This window comes from Cydia fagiglandana, chromosome 2, assembly GCF_963556715.1.
Source record: "Cydia fagiglandana chromosome 2, ilCydFagi1.1, whole genome shotgun sequence".
NCBI classification, from domain to species: domain Eukaryota; kingdom Metazoa; phylum Arthropoda; class Insecta; order Lepidoptera; family Tortricidae; genus Cydia; species Cydia fagiglandana.
The window spans coordinates 18,551,582-18,574,860 of record NC_085933.1 but is presented as its reverse complement, the minus strand read 5'-3'; the positions used below and the strand labels follow the sequence as shown (position 1 = coordinate 18,574,860).

Sequence of the window (23,279 nt, the reverse complement as noted above, 5' to 3'; positions counted from 1 at the left end):
AATCGTTTCGGAATGTAGCAAAGAGATACTTTGCTTCTGCAAAGAATGAGCATCATTGCGATACTTTACATGTTTCAATGCTTCTGATAAATGCGCTTGGCTATAATAGCTAAAACCACTCAACTAGTTCAAAGTATTATTTAAACAAAAGGGTTTCAGTACGTTAGGTACCTATATTTTATATATATATACTTAAAAGGGCATCAGACTCAGTGAATGATTATTTGATTAAACCTCATGTTTTGTAATCCTCACACTTATCGGTGAAGGAAAACCGGACTAATCCCAATAAGGCCTAGTTTGCCCTCTGGGTTGGAAGGTCAGATGGCAGTCGCTTTCGTAAAAACTAGTGCCCACGCCAATTCCTGGGATTCCTGGGATTTTTGGGGAAGCGGACCCCAGACTCCCATGAGCCGTCGCAAAATGCCGAGACAACGCGAGGAAGGTGATGACAATTTCTTTAATATTTACACATTACTTTAGTACAGCGAAATTTGGCATGTAGAAAGCATAACCCAATATCCACCAGAACAAATGGCACATACCCCATCCCATGCCGGCCATTTTATAAAAGTAAGGAACAGTAGGACGCTCTGAATAATAGGATAAGAACTAACCCGCTTTCCTATTAAATAAAAGTTAAATTGGCGAAAATTGTTTACGTTTTCCAACTAAAAGTAATCTTTTAAGTAACCTTACCCCTCTGTCTTATCTAATCGATCTACCATCCTTCTATTACTCAAAGTGTCACTTCGCTTAATTAAGTTAATTAAAGGGCCAACGTGTACAAATAAAGTGTCAATATTGCGGGTAGGGCAGTAAGAATGCAGTACGACCTCTGCCAGCATTTCCGCCGCACGTGACACGTTACAGGACTCAGTAAGGTAAACGGCCCCAAGTTCGTGTTAGTACGTTATTTCGTTAGTTTTTTTTCTGGCGCAAATAATAAGGAATTCAAATATCTTTTATTCAAATTATACATATGAAAAAAATCTGTATTATTTAATCTCTTCAATAAAATGATAACCAATATTTTAGTGATTAAACTAAGAGTAATACGACGGTCGAAACTGTTAGACGGCCGCGAATAGCTGTGTTGTATGCGTGCACTTTTTTTAGGCGTAAGGTGCGCGCTCTCACTTGTTAAGCTTATAGGAAGGAAAAGCTAAACCCATTCGAATAAAAGTTTTTGGGAGTGTTTCTGTGGGTTCCTTAGTAATTCATTTGATAAGAAAAAAGATTGAATATATGCATAGAAATAACTTAAAATTGCAATAAATCGACTCACGAAATAGCGGTCATTTTATCTTACGTGTGTCTCCTATTTCGTGCCACTAACGAATCAAGGATTTTCTAGATACATTTTGAGTGCTTGTTTTTAAATATAACAACAAAGATAATTAAAAAAAATAAATTAGAAAACAAATAATGTATTTCATGAAGTTTCGTATGAGCGAAATTCGGTATATGTTTTTTTTCACTAGAATTCTCATAAAACGAGTTTGAATGTGACCCGAGTTAAAAAATTTAAGGTATGTTCCACGTATATTCTCATATTAACTACTAGCACAATTTTATTTATTATTGAAATTTGATTTATTTTTGTGTATGTTTATTTTTAACGTATAAGATAGTAAACACAGGGGACACGAATTCACGAATTTAGGAGCTGACCTAAATTTGTATCACGAAATGGGAGCCAAATAAGAGATTCTCGAAAAAATTCATATAAAAAAAAGTTTCAACTAAAACCCTACAGTTTATACATTAAATTATTAACAAAGAACTAATATAACATATTCAAAAGCTTTCAAGGTATTGATATGCTTAGTAATATTAAAAAAAATACACAAACTCTCAACTCACTCTCAAGAGCCTTAACCTGCCGAAACAGGGGCCCTTTACCTTATTTCATTAATTCAAGACTCGGAGAAGGCGTCAGCGATGTACGGGATTCTTTTCGAGAATATACGCTATTTTGTTTCGGTAAGTCCAAAAGCTACACTGTACCTACTATTCTAAATTAGTTTATTTAAATAAAATATTACTATATAAGTCAAGTTCAAGAAAGTTGTATTATCTCATACAGAGATAGTCGCGATGGATTATTAGCGAAAAAAAATATTTATTTATATAGTCATTCTCTCTCCCACTCATCTACATATATTGTGGTAGCTACTTAAATTAGTACTTACATACATAATATTCTGGCAAACAAGCTATATACCCAATGTTATATAGAAATACTATCAAAGTTTTACTGCAATATCGTGGGATTTGCATATGTGAAACTTCAGTTTCATTAAAGCTACCTAGTTGAATCCATAATTCCGCGGACTAAATTGATAGATGAAATATAAAATGGTCACGGTGTATGTCGATTGAATTATATCGATAAATGTGATAATGATGATGATGTTGCACTGTCACTAGTGTCACTACCGATGTGATTACTTTATTGAATTTGAGTTTATTGTATTTTATAACGGGTCTACGAGTGAATTATGAACATTCATACCTACGATTTTTACTATTGTAAATGTTTTCAGAAATCAGAAACTATCGCTCCAAATTTTACAAAATTTGTGACTGACTGACATCTCGCTCGCACTAATTGCGAGTACAAGCGAGATACATAGAAAGTAAGTTACGTTCTCGATAGCGTTTAGTCAGTGCCAAACTGGTCCGCGGAATAATTATGGAGTAAACTTTAGCGCTCAAGCCGCACAAGTTAAATTAAAGTTTCACCTGCACACCTTTCTATGTTAGTTCAATGTTTAAGAGCCAACAGGAGTGGTCATTCCTCCATACAAACGTACTCCTCGTTTTCCTCCGTGGTTTTTGAAGCTAGAGCAATGATTTTTTCAACACAGATTAATATTGTCAATATCTGTGTCGGACCGTTTTGCTTTTTTTGATATTTTTGTGTTTTAAGGCGCTAGAGCCCTTCAAAAATGGCCAAAATGGCCTAATTGACTATGCCGCAATGAGATGCGTGGTATTTAACACTGATATCAATTAGCCAAAAAAGCAAAACGGTCCGACACAGATAATTTCATAATCATTTAGATTTCCAAATTTGGTTTCGATTGGAAAGTTTTGGAGGAGGAAACAGAGGAGTACGAAACCTCGATTTTTGTCATTTTTACGCAGGATTTTTCGCCTAAGCTGCAGTAGTCCCTATCGCACTAGTTTTAGGGGCGGGTTCAAGTTTCTAAATACGTACACAGACAGAAAAGTGATGGGCAATAGTCGACATATAATGTCTATAATCTAGTGATGTGAGAAGTTATCGATAAACCATAACAAAGTCGCGATTTGCCTCTTAGTAGGCGAAGTTAGTGAAGTAAGTAATACCTATTGCACTTTTGCCTCAGGGGAAACCGTTTAACACTATTATTTCTTGGTTCATACAAAGCTGAGTAGACGCACTTTTATTTTATAATAATTTTTGATTTCATATCTGTGGTAATAAACGCTTTGAATACATTTTTCTAAACATTCCGAATCCCATGAGGTATCACACCTTTGAACTTGTAGACTATACTGTTGTCCCAAATTGGGGTTTCGTATTTATTCCGACCAGAATCAGGAGCTCCTCAAACATAGGTACCTAAATGTATCCAAATCTGACTCAAAAATAATGATAATAACAACGAAAAGCAGAACTACTCATACCCTTGACTCAAATGGATGCTATAAGGTATCAACTTTCTGCAACCCAATTAAGCACGATGGTAATAACCCGAATAGGCAATAGAGCCGCGTCCTTCGAAGGGCGCATGGCCAATTGGCCCCAATGCGTTTCACCGAACCAATTCAACGCATTCTCCGGCTTGATGACTTCACTGTCGCTACGAGACTTCATATTTATATGACTGAAGTACTTACCTAACTGACTGCAGGGTGTAATAGTGATTTAGATCTACTTACCTATTCATTAAACCTTATCACATCTAGCCCTCATATTATGTGTATAAAAATTTATAATCACCTTCCGTATTCTCTGAAAAACTTAGAAAATCAGAAATTATTCCATAACAAGTTAAAAATATTCCATATTAATAAGGGCATTTATAGTGTGAAAGACTACTTTAACGAAAAATATGTTTAAAATGATCTCATAATATGCAATGAAAATTGTAAATGTTTAAAATTGTTAAGCTAATAGTAGTTTTAAGTTAACTGTATTAATAGTAGGTATATGTTGCTGTGTCCTTACAGGGCGTCACTTAAACTAACCCAATAATATGTACCACCTTTTAACTGGTTTGTGATATGCAATAAATGATTCTATTCTATTCTATATCTCGAATTGATTTGAGATTTATGGTTAATTATAACTTAGCGGGACCCCGGCTTCGCACGGGTTTACCTTAAAAAAATATACTTACACCTAAATTTTCCTATTTATATTTGTAGAATATCCCCTTTATTGAAACAAATGGCGGCTCATGTGACCTATCTATTTGGAACAGGATACCTTTAGAAAATTGAGCATCCATTAATTAGTATGTGTCAGTGGATTGGCTGGATTGGCCTTGAGCCTCTCTCAAATATGTCAGACTGAAAATGCGAGAGAAGGCCTTCTGATTCTGAAGGCATTTCGTTATTACAGAGCTGTCTGCCGCGGGGCGGATTTAGAGAGAAAAGGTCTATTGTATGAAGGAGTTTTTATAGGGCTCTGTGTTTCAATATACTTACTTTACTCTTTGGCTCTGCGTCCTTAATTTGATTTATGTTATAACTTTATCAAAATAAATGTTTTTGTAATCATATCTTTATACTTGTTATTTACAGTCAATACAAGGTAATGAGGACTAGGTACTTAAAACAGATTTAAAACGAAAGACTGTAGCGCAAACATTCCTTTCACTTGTCTCCATTCTTGATATAGCAATAAAAAAAACATAATATGTTTATATATATATTTTAAAAATATAGAATTTGAACTAACCATAACGTAGGTACCTATATACAGATAAAAGCGCTATAAAATTTAGAACATCGAATGGTAAACTTCGGAACAGAGTGGGTTGAACATGGGTCTAAATACAAGGCGAATGAGGGTTCCGGAACCGGAAGCTATTAGAGTGAAACGCGAATGTCGGGATGCTCGCCTTACTAGGCATCCTACTTTACAGTAAATGCAGAGACAGTCGGAAATATATAAATCAGAATGAATTAGTAATACAAATCAGTCTCGTTTTCATTTAAATTTTTGCACTAAAAGTAACTTGCCAACACAGCTACCAATTAAAAAAAACCGGGCAAGTGCGAGTCGGACTCGCGCACGAAGGGTTCCGTACCATAATGCAAAAAAAAACAAAAAAAAGCAAAAAGAAAACGGTCACCCATCCAAGTACTGACCCCTCCCGACGTTGCTTAACTTTGGTCAAAAATCACGTTTGTTGTATGGGAGCCCCATTTAAATCTTTATTTTATTCTGTTTTTAGTATTTGTTGTTATAGCGGCAACAGAAATACATCATCTGTGAAAATTTCAACTGTCTAGCTATCACGGTTCGTGAGAGACAGCCTGGTGACAGACGGACGGACGGACGGACGGACGGACGGACAGACAGCGAAGTCTTAGTAATAGGGTCCCGTTTTACCCTTTGGGTACGGAACCCTAAAAACAACGTAAGGCAAGGTGGGGGTCAAACTATCACCGGGTTAAGACTATCATTTGTATGGAATCCTCATACTGTTTGTTTTGCTCCGAGCAAAATAAACTATATATGTTAGTCTTACCCCACCTTACCTTAAACAATATAATGCAGTGCAGATGTCAATATCAATAATATCAATATGTTGTAGCGGAAACGGAAACACTTAATTTTTATTTAAAGCAGCTATAAGATTCTCACTTAAGGTCCTGAAAAAGGATTGGAGACATACTTGAAGCGCTAAGCACAGGCTGTATGACAGGGCACCGTGGCGGCAGTGCCGGCGCGAGAGCCTCGCAGGCTACACGGGTGGTTGCAACGAAGTAACTTAGCGTCCTAATAACTTAGTGTTGAGGTGCGTTTTTCCAATCTCGGATCGGTTGGAAAACCCACTGAGGGCACAAGATCCACTCAGTATTTTCACAAATTTATACTTCACTTAAATTGTGATCCATCTATCTCTAAAATTCCATTCTTTTAAACTTTTAATAATAATAATTTAAGTGCAAATCCAACTTAATAATTTGCCAATGACCATTATACTTGACTCTCTGTAACCATACACCGTAGGTACCTATCATTAATTCTCTCTGTCAACGTTGCTTACGTATTTATTGTTCGGTCAGATACGTTGTAAATACATATTCGATGCTGTTTAAGATCGTAATTTAAACCAAAAAATATTATATGCTTACTTAGGTACCATTCGTTAGTTAATATTCTTTAAAAGGTGATTAAACTAAATATATATATGTTGAATTTTAAATCAAAAAGTGAAAAATGACTGAAATATTTTATTGGTATTTCTGAAACCCTTTCTTGTTATTTTATTTACAAATAATCCAATAATCCAATCCAAATTATAATTAATTAATGATAAGGCTTTGATTTAATGCAAATATATCATAATTTTTATTTTTTTTATTTTTACGCAGGTTGTGAGTTAGCTTTATAAGTAGGTACACAATTTTTCCGGGAACTTTCCTCCGTTGCGTAAATTAGGAACTTCGTAAATATCTAATAAGATCTGCTGGTACCTGCTGCTGAACCCTCGAAGTGCGCCATGTACGGGTGGCTCCTGGAGAGCGTGCAGCACTTCATCGTGGTAAGACACATGTGACATGATACGGGCTTAGAGACAGTGGCGGATTTGCCCTAACGCAAGGTAGGCCCGGGCCTAGGACGGCAAGATTTTTGGGGGCGGCAAATTGTGACAAAAAATTCGCTTACCATAACAAGAAATAACTGAAAATGTAGTCAATACGATGGGTGTTGAGAAAGGGGCGGCTACAGGGCCTGGGGCCTAGGGCGGCAAAGACTGCAAATCCGCCACTGCTTAGAGAATTTAATAACTGGAGTGGCCATTGAGAGCTTACCCCTCTGTCGAAAAACTTGTACAATTGTGCAAACTTTTGTATGGACTGACATGGCTATTTGTACCTACGTTACGTCATCATCATGTAGAAATATAGCAATACATTTGACGTCCTCTCCCCCGCAAAAATCGGCAGACTGTTTCTTAAAGAAAACGACAGCGATGACATCTCCAGTCTAAATGCTCTAAGGATACTGGTATTTCCTAATTTTAAGATGAAGCTGAAAAGCCATATAAAACAAAGTTCTTTCAATTCAGATTCAATATTCCAAAGATCCACGCTAAGGCAAAAAGTATCCATTCCATGCAACTAATGGGAACTAGTTTCCTTGTCCGAATATTATTTGTATAGGGTAGCTATAGTATTACGCCACCACATAGTTATTGGCAACTGAGAAGCAATACAAATCGGACAAAGAAATTGGATAGGTGGAATACCACCCTTAGTCAATTTGATACCCGTCTCTCAAAATAGGTAACTTGAAGGTGTTTAAATGAAAGTGTTTTCAAAAATATTCATTCGTAAATCGTGAGGTGTAGTTATATAATACTCGTAAATGCCCCTCAAGTGTAGGTATTTAGTCAGTCTTTGGTGAACTGGTCGCTGTACTAATAACTTAATCTGGACACTATAAAATACATATCAGAATATGAAATTATGGCGACTTTGAGACATTACATTTCGTAATGGCCCTTTTAAGTCTCCTTCAAGGTGAAGGCTAACCAAAGTCAATTAAACTAAACATAACTTACCCCCTCCTCGCCCCCATTTCAGGACGGGGTAAAATATCGAGATTGCTTCTCGGCCGCCTACACTACACCCACTTGTTACTTCCCGTCCATTCTTATTACATTAGCTATGATTATGATATATTTATGATCGTACACACAGCTGCAAAAGTGCATACCCCTAGCATCAACTAATTACAACTATCGCGCTATTAGTGTTGCATAATGTGTGCAGTCTATTGTCTAGTTCAAAATAGCCACCGAATTTTGGAGTGTCACGTCCTTCGATGTCCAAATTGTTGCCAAATAATGCTCTCTATTTCATGCCGAGCTAGGTCAGTTTAGATACCTAAGTACTTTGTTTTACTATTTTATTTGACTTACCAGTGCCACTAGGGAGCTAAGGAGGTTTGACATGAACTAATCTGAATAGTATATTAATGTCGATTTGTTTTGTTCCCCAGCAAGAATGCGGAGAGGAGATATGGGAGACCATCCTACGGGAAGCTGGCGCCAGGAACACGGTGTTCAGCGCTACTCAGGTACCAAACATACGTTCGCCTTAGAAATTCATTTACGGGCAATATATCTATAGTCCGTAAACCTACATATATTATTTAACAGTAATATTCAATCAGAATAAATAAATAGGTACATAATAATTTCTACCCTATTATTTGAAGTTAATAGATTAGAGCATAAAGAGCATATAATCGAGGCAAAAATAAAAGAAGAATACGAAATTGATTGATATATTGGATTAAATAATTGATATAGACGGTCAAGCAAATCTTGTCAGTAAAAAAAGGCGCGAAATTCAAATTTTCTATGGGACGATATCCCTTCGCGCCTACATTTTTCAAATTTGCCGCCTTTTTCTACTGACAAGATCTGCTTGACCAAGTATAAGTCATTTTTAACAATAGAGTCTGGCTAGCCAAAAAAATGTTGACAGTTAGAGTCTGTGCGGAAAGAGAAGAGTCGTGGCAGAAACGGGAACTAACATTTTAAATTTTATATGGCAATCAAATCTTTGACACCTGTCTTGTAAAAAGTAAACAAACTTCTGTCATTGTATATTTTTATTAACAAAAACCGCAAGTTTTATGTACATATAATATTTTCAAAACACGATAAAACCGTACATAAAACCACAAGGAAAATTATATTAACATTGTTCGGTTTTGTCAGCGGGAAGAAAACGGCTAAAAGCCGACTATCGACTTACAAAAAGTCGCGGAACGTGTTTCCGCTATTCGCGGGTATTGATGTTGTATTTAATATTAAATAACTACCTATTTAATAAGCCCCCTAAGTAACTTGTCTCCGGTACATAATCGGTAAGTATATTCATTCAAAATATATTAATTTTCATAAATATGCAGGTCATTCATGATCTTTAAAATAACTGACAAATAGTCTTGATACTTGCTATTTTATGCATATTTATATGTCATTTCTTTTTCAGGATTGTGTAAAAGTACCTACGGTATCTCGAATAAAAGACCGCTAAGTAGGCGATATGCAAGAATTCGTAATCTACGTGCCGGATTCAAGCACATTCAGTTCAGATGAAGATAGTTCTATGAGTGTCCCTGGTTGTTCTGAAGCTAGCTCAAACATAAGTGACATTGAATATTTTAATTCTGAGATCGATTACAAAGAATAAAACTTTTTCTAATAAAATATTTCTTTATTTGTAAGTTCGTTTACTAGGTTCTGAATAAAACTTTTTCTAATAAAATATTTCTTTATTTATAGGTTCTGTTAGTTACGAAATTATATTTCATATTTAGCAGTGACTTTTCGGCGAAGTAAAATATCGTGAGATGAGAGAACCGGACATATCCCAATAAGGCCTACCTACTTATGCACAATTTTTATTCATATTCATATTTATTATTAATAATGTACACATACATTACAAGTCAAGTTTACAATGGGTGAAATATATCCCAGATAAAATTACAGTTCTATTGCCCAATTTCTACCCGATCTACCCGGTTTTAATAACTGTTGGACTGCACAGATTAGGCAGTACATAAATGAGACTCTATCTTGTTTGGTACTAAAATTACAGTTGTATTGGGCAGATTCTTAACTAGTTTTAGCAGTTTTGTCAATCGCACTGTCACTTTTTAGTATCTACAAGTGTGTTTTAAAAAGAAAACTAGTGCCTGCGCTAAATCAGAGGATTGAGTTGACGAGCCGACACCACCACCAGGCTCCGTTTAGTAAGCCGTGGTAAAAAACCGGAACAAAAGGGATTCAAGTATCATGACCTTTAGTGCCGTACTATAATCACGTGACCAGTGTTTTCAGCATAGCAAAAACCATAAAAAATAGCACTGGCGCGCCCTCAAATCCCACGACTGTTCTCTTTCCGCACAGACTCTATTTCGTTGTTGTATCACCAATAGGGTATTTTCCTACTAGTCAAATCAGTTACTTTTTTAGAACTGTCAAAACGATTTGCTAATATGGAATTTATATGAAACTTTACATCGTGACGTCACGGTTAACTGACCTACTTTTTATATTTCTATCTGATTTATTAAATAGAACTTGTGTTTAAAAATAACTCCTATCTGTGTTTTTCTTATAATTATGTGGTGCTTTATTTCATGGATGGTGTAAAATAATTTATTTTAAATACAGTATAATACCCTATTGTCTATGTTTTGAAAAAAAAAGCTAGAAGTCATTCATTCAAATTGTTTGCGGTTTATAAGGGGTTCATTTTAAATAATATTAATAATGTCTATACTGAGTGAGGTTCGTAAACTATTATTTAAGCTCTAAAATAAACACGACAATGTACGAAGTCAACGTGTAGCGTTGTATAACGAAAAACTGCAATGTTTACAACTCCTAAACAAATGTAAACAAATTAGAAGGTTGGTGCGCTATAAATATTTTGATACTTAGCATTTAGGATATTTGGCATAGTACTTAATGTATTTTTTTGCTGATGGATTATTATTACGGTATTATCGAGCTAGGTCTTATTTACACTACATTTCATTTTTCACCTTGTTACAATGGTATATAGTGAGAAAGTGTTAACATATGTGTTTATCATTGACTGTACTTTACACATTTAGTGGTAGAAATTATGTGAGCTGACTTTGATTGCACGTCAACGTATATTTAACTTATTCCTTGGGTAATAAGTGTGCACAGAAAATCAACAATATTTTTCAGTATCAAAACTATAATTCCTACTACACAAAGTGTGACCAGCCTAAGATTTTTTGAATTTCCCGCCAAACATTTGGGTAAAAATTCAGTAGCCAGACTTATCTACTTATCTACGACTACTCAAGTCGGAAAATAGAATACGACTGACATATACAGATTGTATTTTAGCAATACCCAGATGCTCTGATGCTGCGTCTCGCCAGCGCCCTGGCTCGACTGGTGGGCGAGGAGCCGGCTTGCGCCGCGCCTGGCAGCCCCGCGCCCCGCAAACCCTCCCTCAAGTCCAAGCCCAGCTGGCGCAGCGCCTCCCTCCATAACGACACCAGGAACCCAAACTTCAAGTGCCCCTTCACAGCCACCAACGCTCTCACTGCGGCCACCAAAAAAGAAATAGAAGCATACAACTCTCAAGAAGAAATCAGAACTCACACATCAGCTGACAAAATTCATATAAAAGAAGAACTTACTAATTTGAAAGACGTTACTAACAGCTGCCAGGAAATCGTTAAGTATAACAGGAGGAGCTTAGGTTTCAAACTTGAGGACAACAAGACTTTTCCATGTGTCCCTTCAACGTCGTCAGAAATGACCACTAAAACTAGTCCTGAAGATAAAGAAGAATCTGGTGACTCATTGCCAACCTCTCCAGTGTCTGAAAATGGAAAGAAGACCAAACCTATTCGGAAGAATAGTGGTACTCTGGCTATTGATGGGTACCGGCGTCGCGGCAGCGCGGCGAAGCCCAGTGCGAGGATGAACCTCGGCCTTATCCGTGAGGATCAGCTACCTGGCATGAAGGAGAAGTTTGGAACTCCCGAGAAAGTTATGCATTTTTTTGGGAGGTGCTTCGTGAAGTTCTTCAGTAAATATGAGTAAGTATAATATATTCGACAAACGTACCGACGCTCCACTTACTTACGAGTATTATTTAGTGTAATATTTATCTAGTTTTGTCTAAGACAAAGTTTTTGTTACAAGGTCAGCATCTGTCGGCCTAAGGAAACTTTTTCCAATAACGTGTCAGTCATCAATAAAATCTCCGCGTATTTTGACGCTGTGGGAAACGTTGCGAATCATTTATCAAAGTGAGCACGTGCAGGCTTGATCGCACGCCGCCGTGCGGGTCATTGGAGCGAAAATAACGCTCAGAGGGTTAATTCCTTAATTAGTCGAGAAGCTGGCCTGTTATTACTAGGTATTTCCCAATATGAGCAGGCAAGCCCACTACCTATAGATAATACAAGTATACTAAAAATGTGAAAACAAGATAAAAACTACATTTAAAGAATCGTAGGTACCTAATGAATGAAAGGTTTAAAAAAAAAATCAGTCAAAACTACCTTGCTTGGTTTTAAATACAAAAACTCAATAACTATGCCCCGTCCATCCATGTCCCAGGTACGACCAGATGATCCGCGCGACGGGGCGCTACTTCTGCACGTTCCTGCAGTCGGTGGACAACATCCACCAGCGCATGCAGTTCACGTTCCCGCGCATGCGCTCGCCCAGCATGCAGCTGACGCGCGCGCATCGCCACGGCGCGGAGCTCGTCTACAGCAGCACGCGCACCGGCTTCACGCACTACCTGATGGGTATTTTTTTCGTTATTTTGTACAGGCGTATTAGCCGATAGCCAACGTGTCATAATATGTCATAGGGCATATTAATTAAATCATTCTTAAGGTCGGTTGCACCAAACCGTCTCAAAGCGTTCGCTAAATTTTATTGTATCGGAATTTTCATAGTACTCTGTTGTCTGATTTTGATCAGTCTGTTAAGTGTGCGTGTGGTTGATGCAAATGGCCCTTAGTCTATTTAAGTTTCATTTATCTAGACACGCGGCAGCGTGTCAAGCCAAGTTCAAGCAAAGGAACTGGCTAGCCAGCGCCAAGTGTAATATTACACGAACCACTTGGTGCCACTTTTGACCCTTCTATAACTCAAAACATCTTTAACGTAAACACATAAAACTACGTGTGTTTAATTATATCCATAAGGACATCTAGAAGCCCAAATTTCATGAAGCTAGCTCAAACGGTTATAAAGATATGAAGGTCAAAAAGTCGTAAATTTTAAGACTGACTGACATACCTATAGTACCTAAACCTAACCTACTTCCAGATGACCTAGAAGGATGAAATTTGGAATCCAGCTCAGTTATTGTGTGAAAGCGTAGGAAAAAATCTAAAAATTAAAAAAAGTTATAAAATAGGGGGGGTCCCCATACAAAAAAACCCTTTTTTTATTGTGACTGACATATAAGTACCTAAACCTAACCTACTTCCAGATGACCTAGAAGGATGAAATTTGGAATGCAGCTCAGTTATTGTGTGAAAGCGTAGGAAAAAATCTAAAAATTAAAAAAAGTTATAAAATAGGGGGGGTCCCCATACAAAAAAACCATTTTTTATTGTGACTGACATATAAGTACCTAAACCTAACCTACTTCCAGATGACCTAGAAGGATGAAATTTGGAATCCAGCTCGGTTATTGTGTGTAAGCGTAGGAAAAAATCTAAAAACAAAAAAAAGTTAATAAATAGGGGGGGTTCCCATACAAATTTCTTTTTTATTGTGACTGACATATAGTACCTAAACCTAACCTACTTCCAGATGACCTAGAAGGATGAAATTTGGAATCCAGCTCGGTAATTGTGTGTAAGCGTAGGAAAAAATCTAAAAATAAAAAAAGTTAAAAAATAGGGGGGGTCCCCATACAAAAAACCTGTAATACGCGCTAAACAACCGGCCAACGGTGTGTCGTTGGCGGCGCGCCGCACCACATAATTAATACAAAGAACAGAAGTAAAAAACATGCAGCGGAAACACAAGAAAAAACATTAAATCTCAATACCTGCCTAGTTTTCTTTACAAAAAGTATTGATATCCCATCAAAAACATAAATGTAAAAAAGGAGAGCCAAGTTCAATACAAAAATTATGCTTGGCTGTGGGGTTCGCCGCAAAAAGAATGGAGATTTAAATGAGTGCCAAGTTCTATGCAAAATCCAAATATGTATTTATAGGAACAAAATAACATTATAAACAAGTATTAAACTCTATTTCTTTGCTTTATTGGATACCTATAACAATTGCTGTTATTTACAAAAAAATTTGAGATCTTAAAGTAGGTTAGATTTGGCTTGGCCAGTTTTTATCAGAATTACAAAATATATATGTTGAATAACTTTATAAAATGACTGATGTAATGAAAACTGGCCAAGTCAAATCTAACCTGCTTTAAGATCTCGCATTTTTTTTAAATATCAGCAATTGTTATAGGTATCCAATAAAGCAAAGAAATAGAGTTTAATACTTGTTTATAATGTTATTTTGTTCCTATAAATACATATTTGGATTTTGCATAGAACTTGGCACTCATTTAAATCTCCATTCTTTTTGCGGCGAACCCCACAGCCAAGCATAATTTTTGTATTGAACTTGGCTCTCCTTTTTTACATTTATGTTTTTGATGGGATGTATAATATTCATAGAACGAGTTAATATAGTATAAATCTAACGATAGTAACGATCCTTATAAAAATAACTAATTTGTGACAGGTCAACTGTACGAGATAGCCGAGGACATTTTCTCGTTGAAGCTGAAGGTGTCCATCGTGAAGGAGAGCATGGAGGGGAGCTACTACGTGGCGGTGCTGCGGCTGGAGTTCGACAACTGTGACTATGTAAGTTACCATCATGACCATAACACTCGAAATTTAATATTTAGGACGCTCCGATGTTCACACTTCACGCTATTCAATTTTGGCGTGATATCCCAAATTTACATCCTGACTTGTAACCTTGTAATTCCTAATTTTAATACCGTAATCCCCAAAAAATTACAATTGGGATCAGGGTAGCCCTTTTTACCCATCACATAGTTCGGCAAGAGTCGCCTGTCACCATATGCAAAGAATATGTATAGGATCTTAAGGAGGTTGATACTTAACCTAACTTTAATATACTAAAAAATCATACGTAACCGCTTGGCTTAACTAAGTAAGTAACATTCGTATGCAAATATTGAATGAGCAACATAAGCTTGCGTACATCGTTGGTGTCTTTGAAATTTAATCAAAGTAGGATTGACAAGGGACCCGTGCTACTGGCTTTATTGTCACGTCCCTTTACTGAATTTTATTGGAATCGTTTTCCATTTCCAATAATATTTAGGTACCTACTTAGGTACCAATACTTTGGCCTGTAAACAAGTTATGGAGGATTTCGAGGGCACGTGGAGTTCGTATTAGCGTATATTTATAAAGCCTTTCCAAATGTCTCAATTGGTCGGCAGGCACTTGAATGTAAATTAACTCATTGTTATGCCACTCGAGAAGCTATTGGGCGAATTTAGTTGCTACGTATTTAGACCAAGCTAAATGGAGAAATGTATTAGTGTAGGTATCCACTGAGTAGACAGGAGTTATTGTTACTTGCTTCAGGTAGTTTATACATTTCATTCATTTAGTTTAGAAACCTCCCGACTAAACTTTTAGGTACTAGTGGCTGCTTGCAAACTCCGTGACACTTAGATGCTAATAAATTCATTTAGGTACCTACTTGAAATATATTTAACTTGACACTTAATTGTAAGATACTGTACCCACTCCACGTACACTCCACATAGGTAAGTCTGTACGGTAAAATTAATCGGGTCGATGTACATATCGACCCGATTAATTGTGATATACCTACCTACGGGTTTTTGATTGGTCATAATACTCATAATAAAATAAGTATTCAAAGTAAAAGGCCGTTAAATAGGCGTCTCGGTGACTGGAGGATATATATAGTTTAATAAAATAGAAATATGTAATCGATATAATGAACAGTGACTACACAAATCAATTAAGTTTATCACAAAGGACGTTAATCTCTCCATATGGGGTGTTAATGTGAACTGTGACGTTTTATTGTATTGCACAGTATTGTTCACTATGGTTGGTGCGGTGCTTCACTATTGTTCAAAAAAGACCTTGAACTTTATGGGTATCCTTATAAGTTATATGTATTACCGGGCTTCAGGTCACGTATCGTAAAATGCTAATGCATTAGATATGTTATCTAAATAATTCTCTCGAGACGTCAAGGTCAGGAATGTAAAAAAGTTTTTACGGGTGGAACTATATTTTCGCTGTTATGTTTAGATTTAAGTAGTATGGTTTAAGTATATCAGGGATGTTGAGTCACTTTTTCAATTAGAGACGTCACAGAACGCAGCCGAAACATGCAGAGCCTTTGAATTTCTGTGCAGGAAATGTAGGTAGCCACGATGAGAATCGTCTATCTACAATCGAATAGTATAAATATGTGTGTGAATGATTTCTCTTAGATACGAAACCTACACCTTAATATAATCTAGGTACTTAGTTGGTACAATTTTTAAATATAACGTTTTCGGATAAAAGTACCACATAACCTTCATGGCGACAGTAACTTGACGATACTTCCTAACCATAAAAAAAATGTTATCAAAATTTTAAGATTTGTTTGTTATGTCCCCGTAGGGCATGCAGTACCGGTCCCGGTACCAAGAATTTCATTTCCCGGTTCTGGGCATGGCCGGAACCGGGATTCCCGGTTCTTCCCGGTTCTCAAGGCATCTTTTGATTACTTTTAAGAAATTGTTTCTGTTAGCGTACAATCTTTATGAATGACTTATTTTCATATAAATAATTGCATAAGAATTAATAAATGACTTATTTTATTATAACCAAACACTTAATTGGCGTTCGAACCTATTTTACGAAATTAACCGGCACACATAGGCTCCGCCTGGGCCGAGCCACACGGCCGTAGCGTAGTCGATGCACTCAACACTATATGACGGCACGGCCTGCCTTCACGAATGCCTACTTTACTAGGTTAATTTATCGGGTTATTTGGGTCCCCCGTTTCATAGCACCATTATTAAATGTTATATAATGTCCCGAGCTAAAGTACTAATACATTACTACTATTGAAATGGGAATAAATAGTCATATGATGAGAACCGGGAAGTACCGGTACCGGGTCTTCAGTACCGGTTCTTTTGATACCATAAAATTCCCGGGAATTCCCGGGAATATGAGAACCGGGAATTCCCGGGAGCATGCCCTATGTCCCCGTATACAATAAACATACGTCTCATATAGGACGAATTTTAAATGAGTAAATAAACATTGCAGGTGCAGTCACTGATGCTCCGCAAATCGCTGCCGTGCCCGCTGCCGCCCGTGCCCGTGGCCCTGCTTCTGCAACTCTTTCCCTTCGGAGTACTACTGGATAGAAGGATGAAAATTATGAAAGCAGGCGAGAGGGTAAATTCCATGCCACTATTCTGTTCGATCTGTTATTGATCTGCCTCACAAGGATAATAATGACTTAATATAGGTTTTGTGACCAATACCCAACAAAAAAAATGGTTATGCGAATGAACTAATTATGTATAATGTTATTTTTTATAAAACAAAATCTGATCAACTCTCGTGTTAATTAGATATTTCGTCATGATATTTTAGTTCAGCCAAAATATCAATTTGACTTGATGATTTTCGGTTTCAGCTCGTTTCAGCTTGGGGTGGCCCATACAATAGTATGGTGAAATCACCCATTTCCGAGATACTACGCCTGAGAAAGCCAAAAGTCTCATTCACTTGGGACAAGGTATGTAACGAGCACTTTATTACAGTGTAGGTACATTTTTATAGAATTTCAGCAAATAATGTCCATAAGAAATAAGTTCCCTTTATCTAAACACTTACTTACAGTTTTCTTTGGTCTGTGTTTTTTTTTTCAGGTAGTTTGCATGCAGACCGTGATGTTCGAGTTGGAGTTGATGCGGTGGCGGGGCAAGTGCCCCGCAGACGCGCGTCGCGGTTCCCAGGGCGCGAAGGCTATCCTACTCAAGGGGCCGATTTACTTCCTCGAGGAGATCGATGCGCTCATCTTCTTGTGTAGCCCAATGTAAGTCATTTTCACAGATTGTCAGTTGCGCGTCGCGGCTCCCAGAGCGCAATTAGAGCTCGAAAGAGACCCATTTCTGAAGATATCAATGCCCTCGTTTTTACCGAAATTTCCGAATCTGAATCTCATAAGAGACGCATCAGCTGGAACCGTTTTGAAAGTCACCCTGCTGCTAGGAATTGAGTTGTCTTGCGATTAACCTGTTCTCTCCTATATTACTTATATCTCTATCTCCTATATTTCCAGATTTAATGGCCTCGACGAGTTGAAACAGGCAGACTTGTACCTAGCCGATATGAACGGCCACGGACTCTCCAAAGAGATGATTCTTCACGGCTGGCAGCACCTGTCCAAGCTGGAGCTCCTGTTCGAGAGGGCGGAGAGCCGGAGTCTCTCGCTGGAGAAATCGTGTCGCTTGCTGGACCAGTGGAAGAAACGCAGCGACCAGCTGCTCTACTCTATGATACCGAAAGCTATCGTTGACCATTTAAGAGCGGGAAAAGACGCAATGTCTGCTTGTCAGGTACATAATCTCAGGTTTATCTAAGTAGGTATCTCCAATACCTACTGACGGTTTAGATCATGTCATCAGCCTGTCTTTACGACTGTCCTCCTTTCATATGTATACAGAAAAGACTAAAAGTCAAAGATCGACCCTGTCCTGGATACCCTTTGAGTTGGAATATATTGGTTGCAGGCGTTCGACGTGACAATAATGTTCTGCGGCGTGCAGTTGGCGGAGGCGGGCACTCGCGCCGACGTGATGCACACGGTGGCGCACATGAACGAGGTCTACTCGCGCATAGACCGCCTGCTGGACGCGCACCGCGTTTACAAGGTGCACTACCTTATATAACTTATATCATTACATCATTAGAAGTTTCTAATAGTCACTAGCCACTAGTTAGTGCCTCTGTGAGTTATAGGTCTGGCGAACTCCTATGGCTTCAAAAACTAAATCGACAAAAATATCCAAATAACTACATACCTAATGCTAGCAAAATTTCACGAGATAGGTTAAGAAATGCAATCTGTAGAGGAGATAGCCGCCATCTAGTAGGAACATCCGCCATCAAAAATAATGTCATCTAGTAGTAGTAGTAGTTACCTTAGAGCTGTTTCCTACTGACGTCCAGTTTTTTGCGGGTCCGTTTTTTGCAGGCAGGTTTTTTCTGTAGTATGCATGCAGGATCCCGCAAACAGAATCCTCGTGTGAAAGTTACTATATTAGCACCTATACTAATAAAACGGGATCCTGCAAAAAAGCGTACCCGCAAAAAACTGGACGTAGTAATTAACAATTTATTCAAACTTGGTAGTTACCAATTCAATCAGAGTGTCACACACAACCTGATCATAAAAGTAACTTCGTATATGGGTGTTTATCAGGTGGAGACGGTAGGCACGGTATACATGCTGGTAGCGGGCGCGCCGGAGCGGCGCCGCGCGCACGCCGCCGCCGCCGCCAGCGCCGCGCTCGCCATAGCGCGCGCGCTGCCGCGCCTCACCATCGGTGAGCAGAAGACACCTCAATTGCTTTCATCAAAGAAAAAATGCTAATATAATCTCACCAAAAACATTTTATCTAAAATTGGCGGACTTTGTAAGGAATCGGCAGTAAGCCCCCTTTCGCACGATAGCTTTTTCAACACGCGTTAAAAAAGCTCTTGAATCTGTCCACACTCTAAATTCGACTTAACGACCAAGACTTAAACTCGAAAATCCAACAACGCTTGATAAAAAGCGCCACCGCTGTCGTGTGAATACATACATGGTTAATATCCATTTGTGTCATTCAAACGTTTTTTTAACGCGCGCTGAAAAAGCTCCCGTGCGAATGGGGGCTAAGTGCAATAGAATTCAATAGATCGACTCGATCCCCTGATCCCCTGACGGGTCATCCCTCAAACTAACTTGTTCATCTATTGCTCACTTTCTGGCCTCTACAATGTACTATTGTTGACATTATTGGCCATTTATATTGAACTCTGGTATCTGGTATACAAACATCGCAACTCGTGCACCCTGATTAAGTTGCTCTTTGTACTTTTGCAGGCGTTCACTCGGGCCCTTGCGTAGCGGGCGTGCTGGGCCTGAAGTTACCGCGGTACTGTCTAGTGGGCGACTCCGTGAACACCGCTAGTCGCATGCAGACTACGTCTGAGGTGATTCTAATTACATGTACATAGCTTTATGACATTCAAGCGCTTGACTTATGTACCTATTCCGTGCCTGGTTCTAGCCATCAGAGCCACATCACAGCCTATGTAAGTAACTCCTATGTAAGTAACTCTTACAGCTGTGTACAGGCCTCCTCTTCTAACGAACGACGGAAACTGGTCTACCTATCCAGCAGATTGCAACGACGAAGCATAGATCATAATAACGATAGTGACGTTCATGACAACTCTCGGCGCCTGAATTTGAACTGAAGTTATTATAGCAGAAACATGAATTTTAAAATAAGAACCTAGTGACAAAAGCAGATCAATAACTAATTACATTGTAAATTATTAAATAATAAATTGTATGTTTGTTTGCTGTTACCATGTAGCCGGGTCGCATCCAAATATCGGCGGCTACGGCGGCGCAGCTCCCCGCCGGCCGCTTCAGACTAAGGCGCCGCGGACTAATCAAAGTTAAGGTACGAGTTTATCTAAACTTGTTATATTCTGTAATTGACTCATAAGTACAAAACACTGGGCTAAAAATTGTCTGTGCCTTTCTGAGATTTTTTTTTACCAGAAAAATGCATTTTTCATTTCACCAATGGGTAGTAGTATCAACATCAAGAGATTATTCTACATTTACGTATATCGTCCAATCATTTATTTATAGATAGCGCGCTCCTCGCTTATCTGTAACGCATATCCTTAAACTTGAGCCCTGCTTCGGTGCTCGTATCTTCTCGGTATGAAGCGTGATGAAGGACTAAAACATTTTTGCAGGGCAAAGGCATGATGGAGACGTTCTGGCTGGAGGGCGAGGTTGAGGAGGATGAGGCGCACGAGGCGCTGCAGCTCTTCTCTGCCCTCTGCGGGGACGCCTGAGGCCTTCGGCGCTAACAGAAACTTATTAAGGTCTAAACTCCTTATGTGACTATAAATCACGTAGGTACCTAGATAGGACCAAACCCAAACTTTTATTAAGATTTTGGTTCATAATTGGAACAAAAAAGTTATAAGCGCTTACTTGTTACATAGCTATAAGTCAAAAAAATCTCGGCATCAAACGCAGCTCGATGGCTCTCGGCCTGATTCAAATTTTAAGATCCGTCAATTAATAGATCTAAAAACGATATAGATTAGATATGTCAGTGTCAATTGTGACGTTTGTTCAAACAAAAACGTCACTTTATACACTGACACTTAATCCATAATTCCATATACCTAGATAGTTTCTAGATCTATTAATTATCTTAGACTTCGAATCGGGCAGATTGTCATTTATTTATTTTTATTACCCTAGCGAGACATTTACATTTAGACCGTTTACATTTCAAAAATCTTACTGAAGTATAAAACATCAGAGGTAGTTAAGAGGTATCCGGGTTATTGGTCACATTGTATAGTATCTAAAATAAGACATATACCTAATATGTAGAGATTCGAGAGTATACAAGAGATAACTATTAGTACTAAATATTACTGTAATGTAGTTATCCCACCAAAAACATAAATGTAAAAAAGGAGAGCCAAGTTCGATACAAAAATTATGCTTGGCTGTGGGGCTCGCCGCAAAAAGAATGGAGATCTAAATGAGTGCCACTGCCAAGTTCTATGCAAAATCCAAATATGTAGTTATAGGAACAAAATAACATTATAAACAAGTATTAAACTCTATTTCTTTGCTTTATTGGATACCTATAACAATTGCTGTTATTTAAAAAAATGTGTGATCTTAAAGTAGGTTAGATTTGACTTGGCCAGTTTTCATTATATCAATCATTTTATATATATTGTAATTCTGATAAAACCTGGCCAAGCCAAATCTAACCTACTTTAAGATCACACATTTTTTTAAATAACAGCAATTGTTATAGGTATCCAATAAAGCAAAGAAATAGAGTTTAATACTTGTTTATAATGTTATTTTGTTCCTATAACTACATATTTGGATTTTGCATAGAACTTGGCAGTGGCACTCATTTAGATCTCCATTCTTTTTGCGGCGAGCCCCACAGCCAAGCATAATTTTTGTATCGAACTTGGCTCTCCTTTTTTACATTTATGTTTTTGGTGGGATATCAATACTTTTTGTAAAGAAAACTAGGCAGGTATTGAGATTTAATGTTTTTTCTTGTGTTTCCGCTGTATGGTTTTTACTTCTGTTCTTTGTATAATTATGTGGTGCCGCGCGCCGCCGACAACACACCGTTGGCCGGTTGTTTAGAGCGTATTACAAGTTTTTTGTATGGGGACACCACTTATTTTTTGTCTAACTAAACTTTATTTTAATATAGCAAATATAATAATACATATATTGGGGTAGTTTCAAATATCTGCTTGTAACGGTTCCAACGCTACAATAAAAAAAAATTTTTTTGTATGGGGACCCCCCCTATTTTTTAACTTTTTTTTATTTTTAGATTTTTTCCTACGCTTACACACAATAACCGAGCTGGATTCCAAATTTCATCCTTCTAGGTCATCTGGAAGTAGGTTAGGTTTAGGTACTTATATGTCAGTCCCAATAAAAAATGTTTTTTTTGTATGGGGACCCCCCCTATTTTTAAACTTTATTTTATTTTTAGATTTTTTCCTATGGTTATACACAATAACCGAGCTGGATTCCAAATTTCATCCTTTTAGGTCATCTGGAAGTAGGTTAGGTTTAGGTACTTATATGTCAGTCCCAATAAAAAGTGTTTTTTTTGTATGGGGACCCCCCCTATTTTTTAACTTTATTTTATTTTTAGATTTTTTCCTACGGTTACACACAATAACCAAGCTGGATTCCAAATTTCATCCTTCTAGGTCATCTGGAAGTAGGTTAGGTTTAGGTACTATAAGTCATAAGTCAGTCTTAAAATTTACGACTTTTTGACCTTCATACCTTTATAACCGTTTGAGCTAGCTTCATGAAATTTGGGCTTCTAGATATCCTTATGGGTATAATTAAACACACGTAGTTTTATGTGTTTACGTCAAAGATGTTTTGAGTTATAGAAGGGTCAAAAGTGGCACCAAGTGGTTCGTGTAATATTACACTCGGCGCTGGCTAGCCAGTTCCTTTGCTTGAACTTGGCTTGACACGCTGCCGCGTGTCTAGATAGTGTTAAGTGGAAAGTAAGTAGGTACCTATGTAATGTATCCATTCGAGTTTTTCTCTCTAAATATGTCACTAATTATGGTAGGTA

The 23,279-nt window shown here is 37.7% G+C and overlaps 2 protein-coding genes across 3 annotated transcripts in view; both read left to right on the top strand.

The window, feature by feature from the left end:
- The window catches only part of LOC134677922 (uncharacterized), an 85,051-nt gene extending 65,815 nt beyond the window's left edge, over positions 1-19,236 (top strand). Inside the window, exon 6 of the mRNA XM_063536379.1 lies at positions 19,226-19,236. The gene's annotated coding sequence lies outside the window, so the exon portion shown is untranslated. The remainder of the gene's footprint in view (positions 1-19,225) is intronic.
- Positions 1,914-21,399, top strand: LOC134677839 (soluble guanylate cyclase 89Db-like). 2 transcript variants are annotated; one of them, XM_063536272.1, is made up of 14 exons: positions 1,914-1,986; positions 8,237-8,314; positions 11,142-11,845; positions 12,372-12,565; positions 14,534-14,658; positions 17,143-17,274; positions 17,519-17,620; positions 17,754-17,920; positions 18,167-18,443; positions 18,618-18,758; positions 19,310-19,433; positions 19,976-20,085; positions 20,475-20,564; positions 20,869-21,399. In XM_063536272.1, exons 1-14 carry the CDS (start codon positions 1,945-1,947, stop codon positions 20,968-20,970), a joined length of 2,388 nt encoding a protein of 795 aa, XP_063392342.1. In that variant the 5' UTR covers positions 1,914-1,944; the 3' UTR covers positions 20,971-21,399. The 2 variants fall into 2 exon arrangements, with proteins under 2 accessions (XP_063392342.1, XP_063392337.1); XM_063536267.1 differs by lacking the exon at positions 1,914-1,986 and adding an exon at positions 6,718-6,773.
- Positions 21,400-23,279: the final 1,880 nt, after the last annotated feature.

What these genes read in the sequence shown, in the direction of transcription:
- LOC134677839 (XM_063536272.1), top strand. Translation starts at nt 1,945, where the DNA reads ATGTACGGGATTCTTTTCGAGAATATACGCTATTTTGTTTCG. An exon ending in CGGTGTTCAGCGCTACTCAG is followed by an intron (nt 8,315 to 11,141) that starts GTACCAAACATA and finishes ATTGTATTTTAG; the next exon opens with CAATACCCAGATGCTCTGAT. An exon ending in TTATGAAAGCAGGCGAGAGG is followed by an intron (nt 17,275 to 17,518) that starts GTAAATTCCATG and finishes TTTCGGTTTCAG; the next exon opens with CTCGTTTCAGCTTGGGGTGG.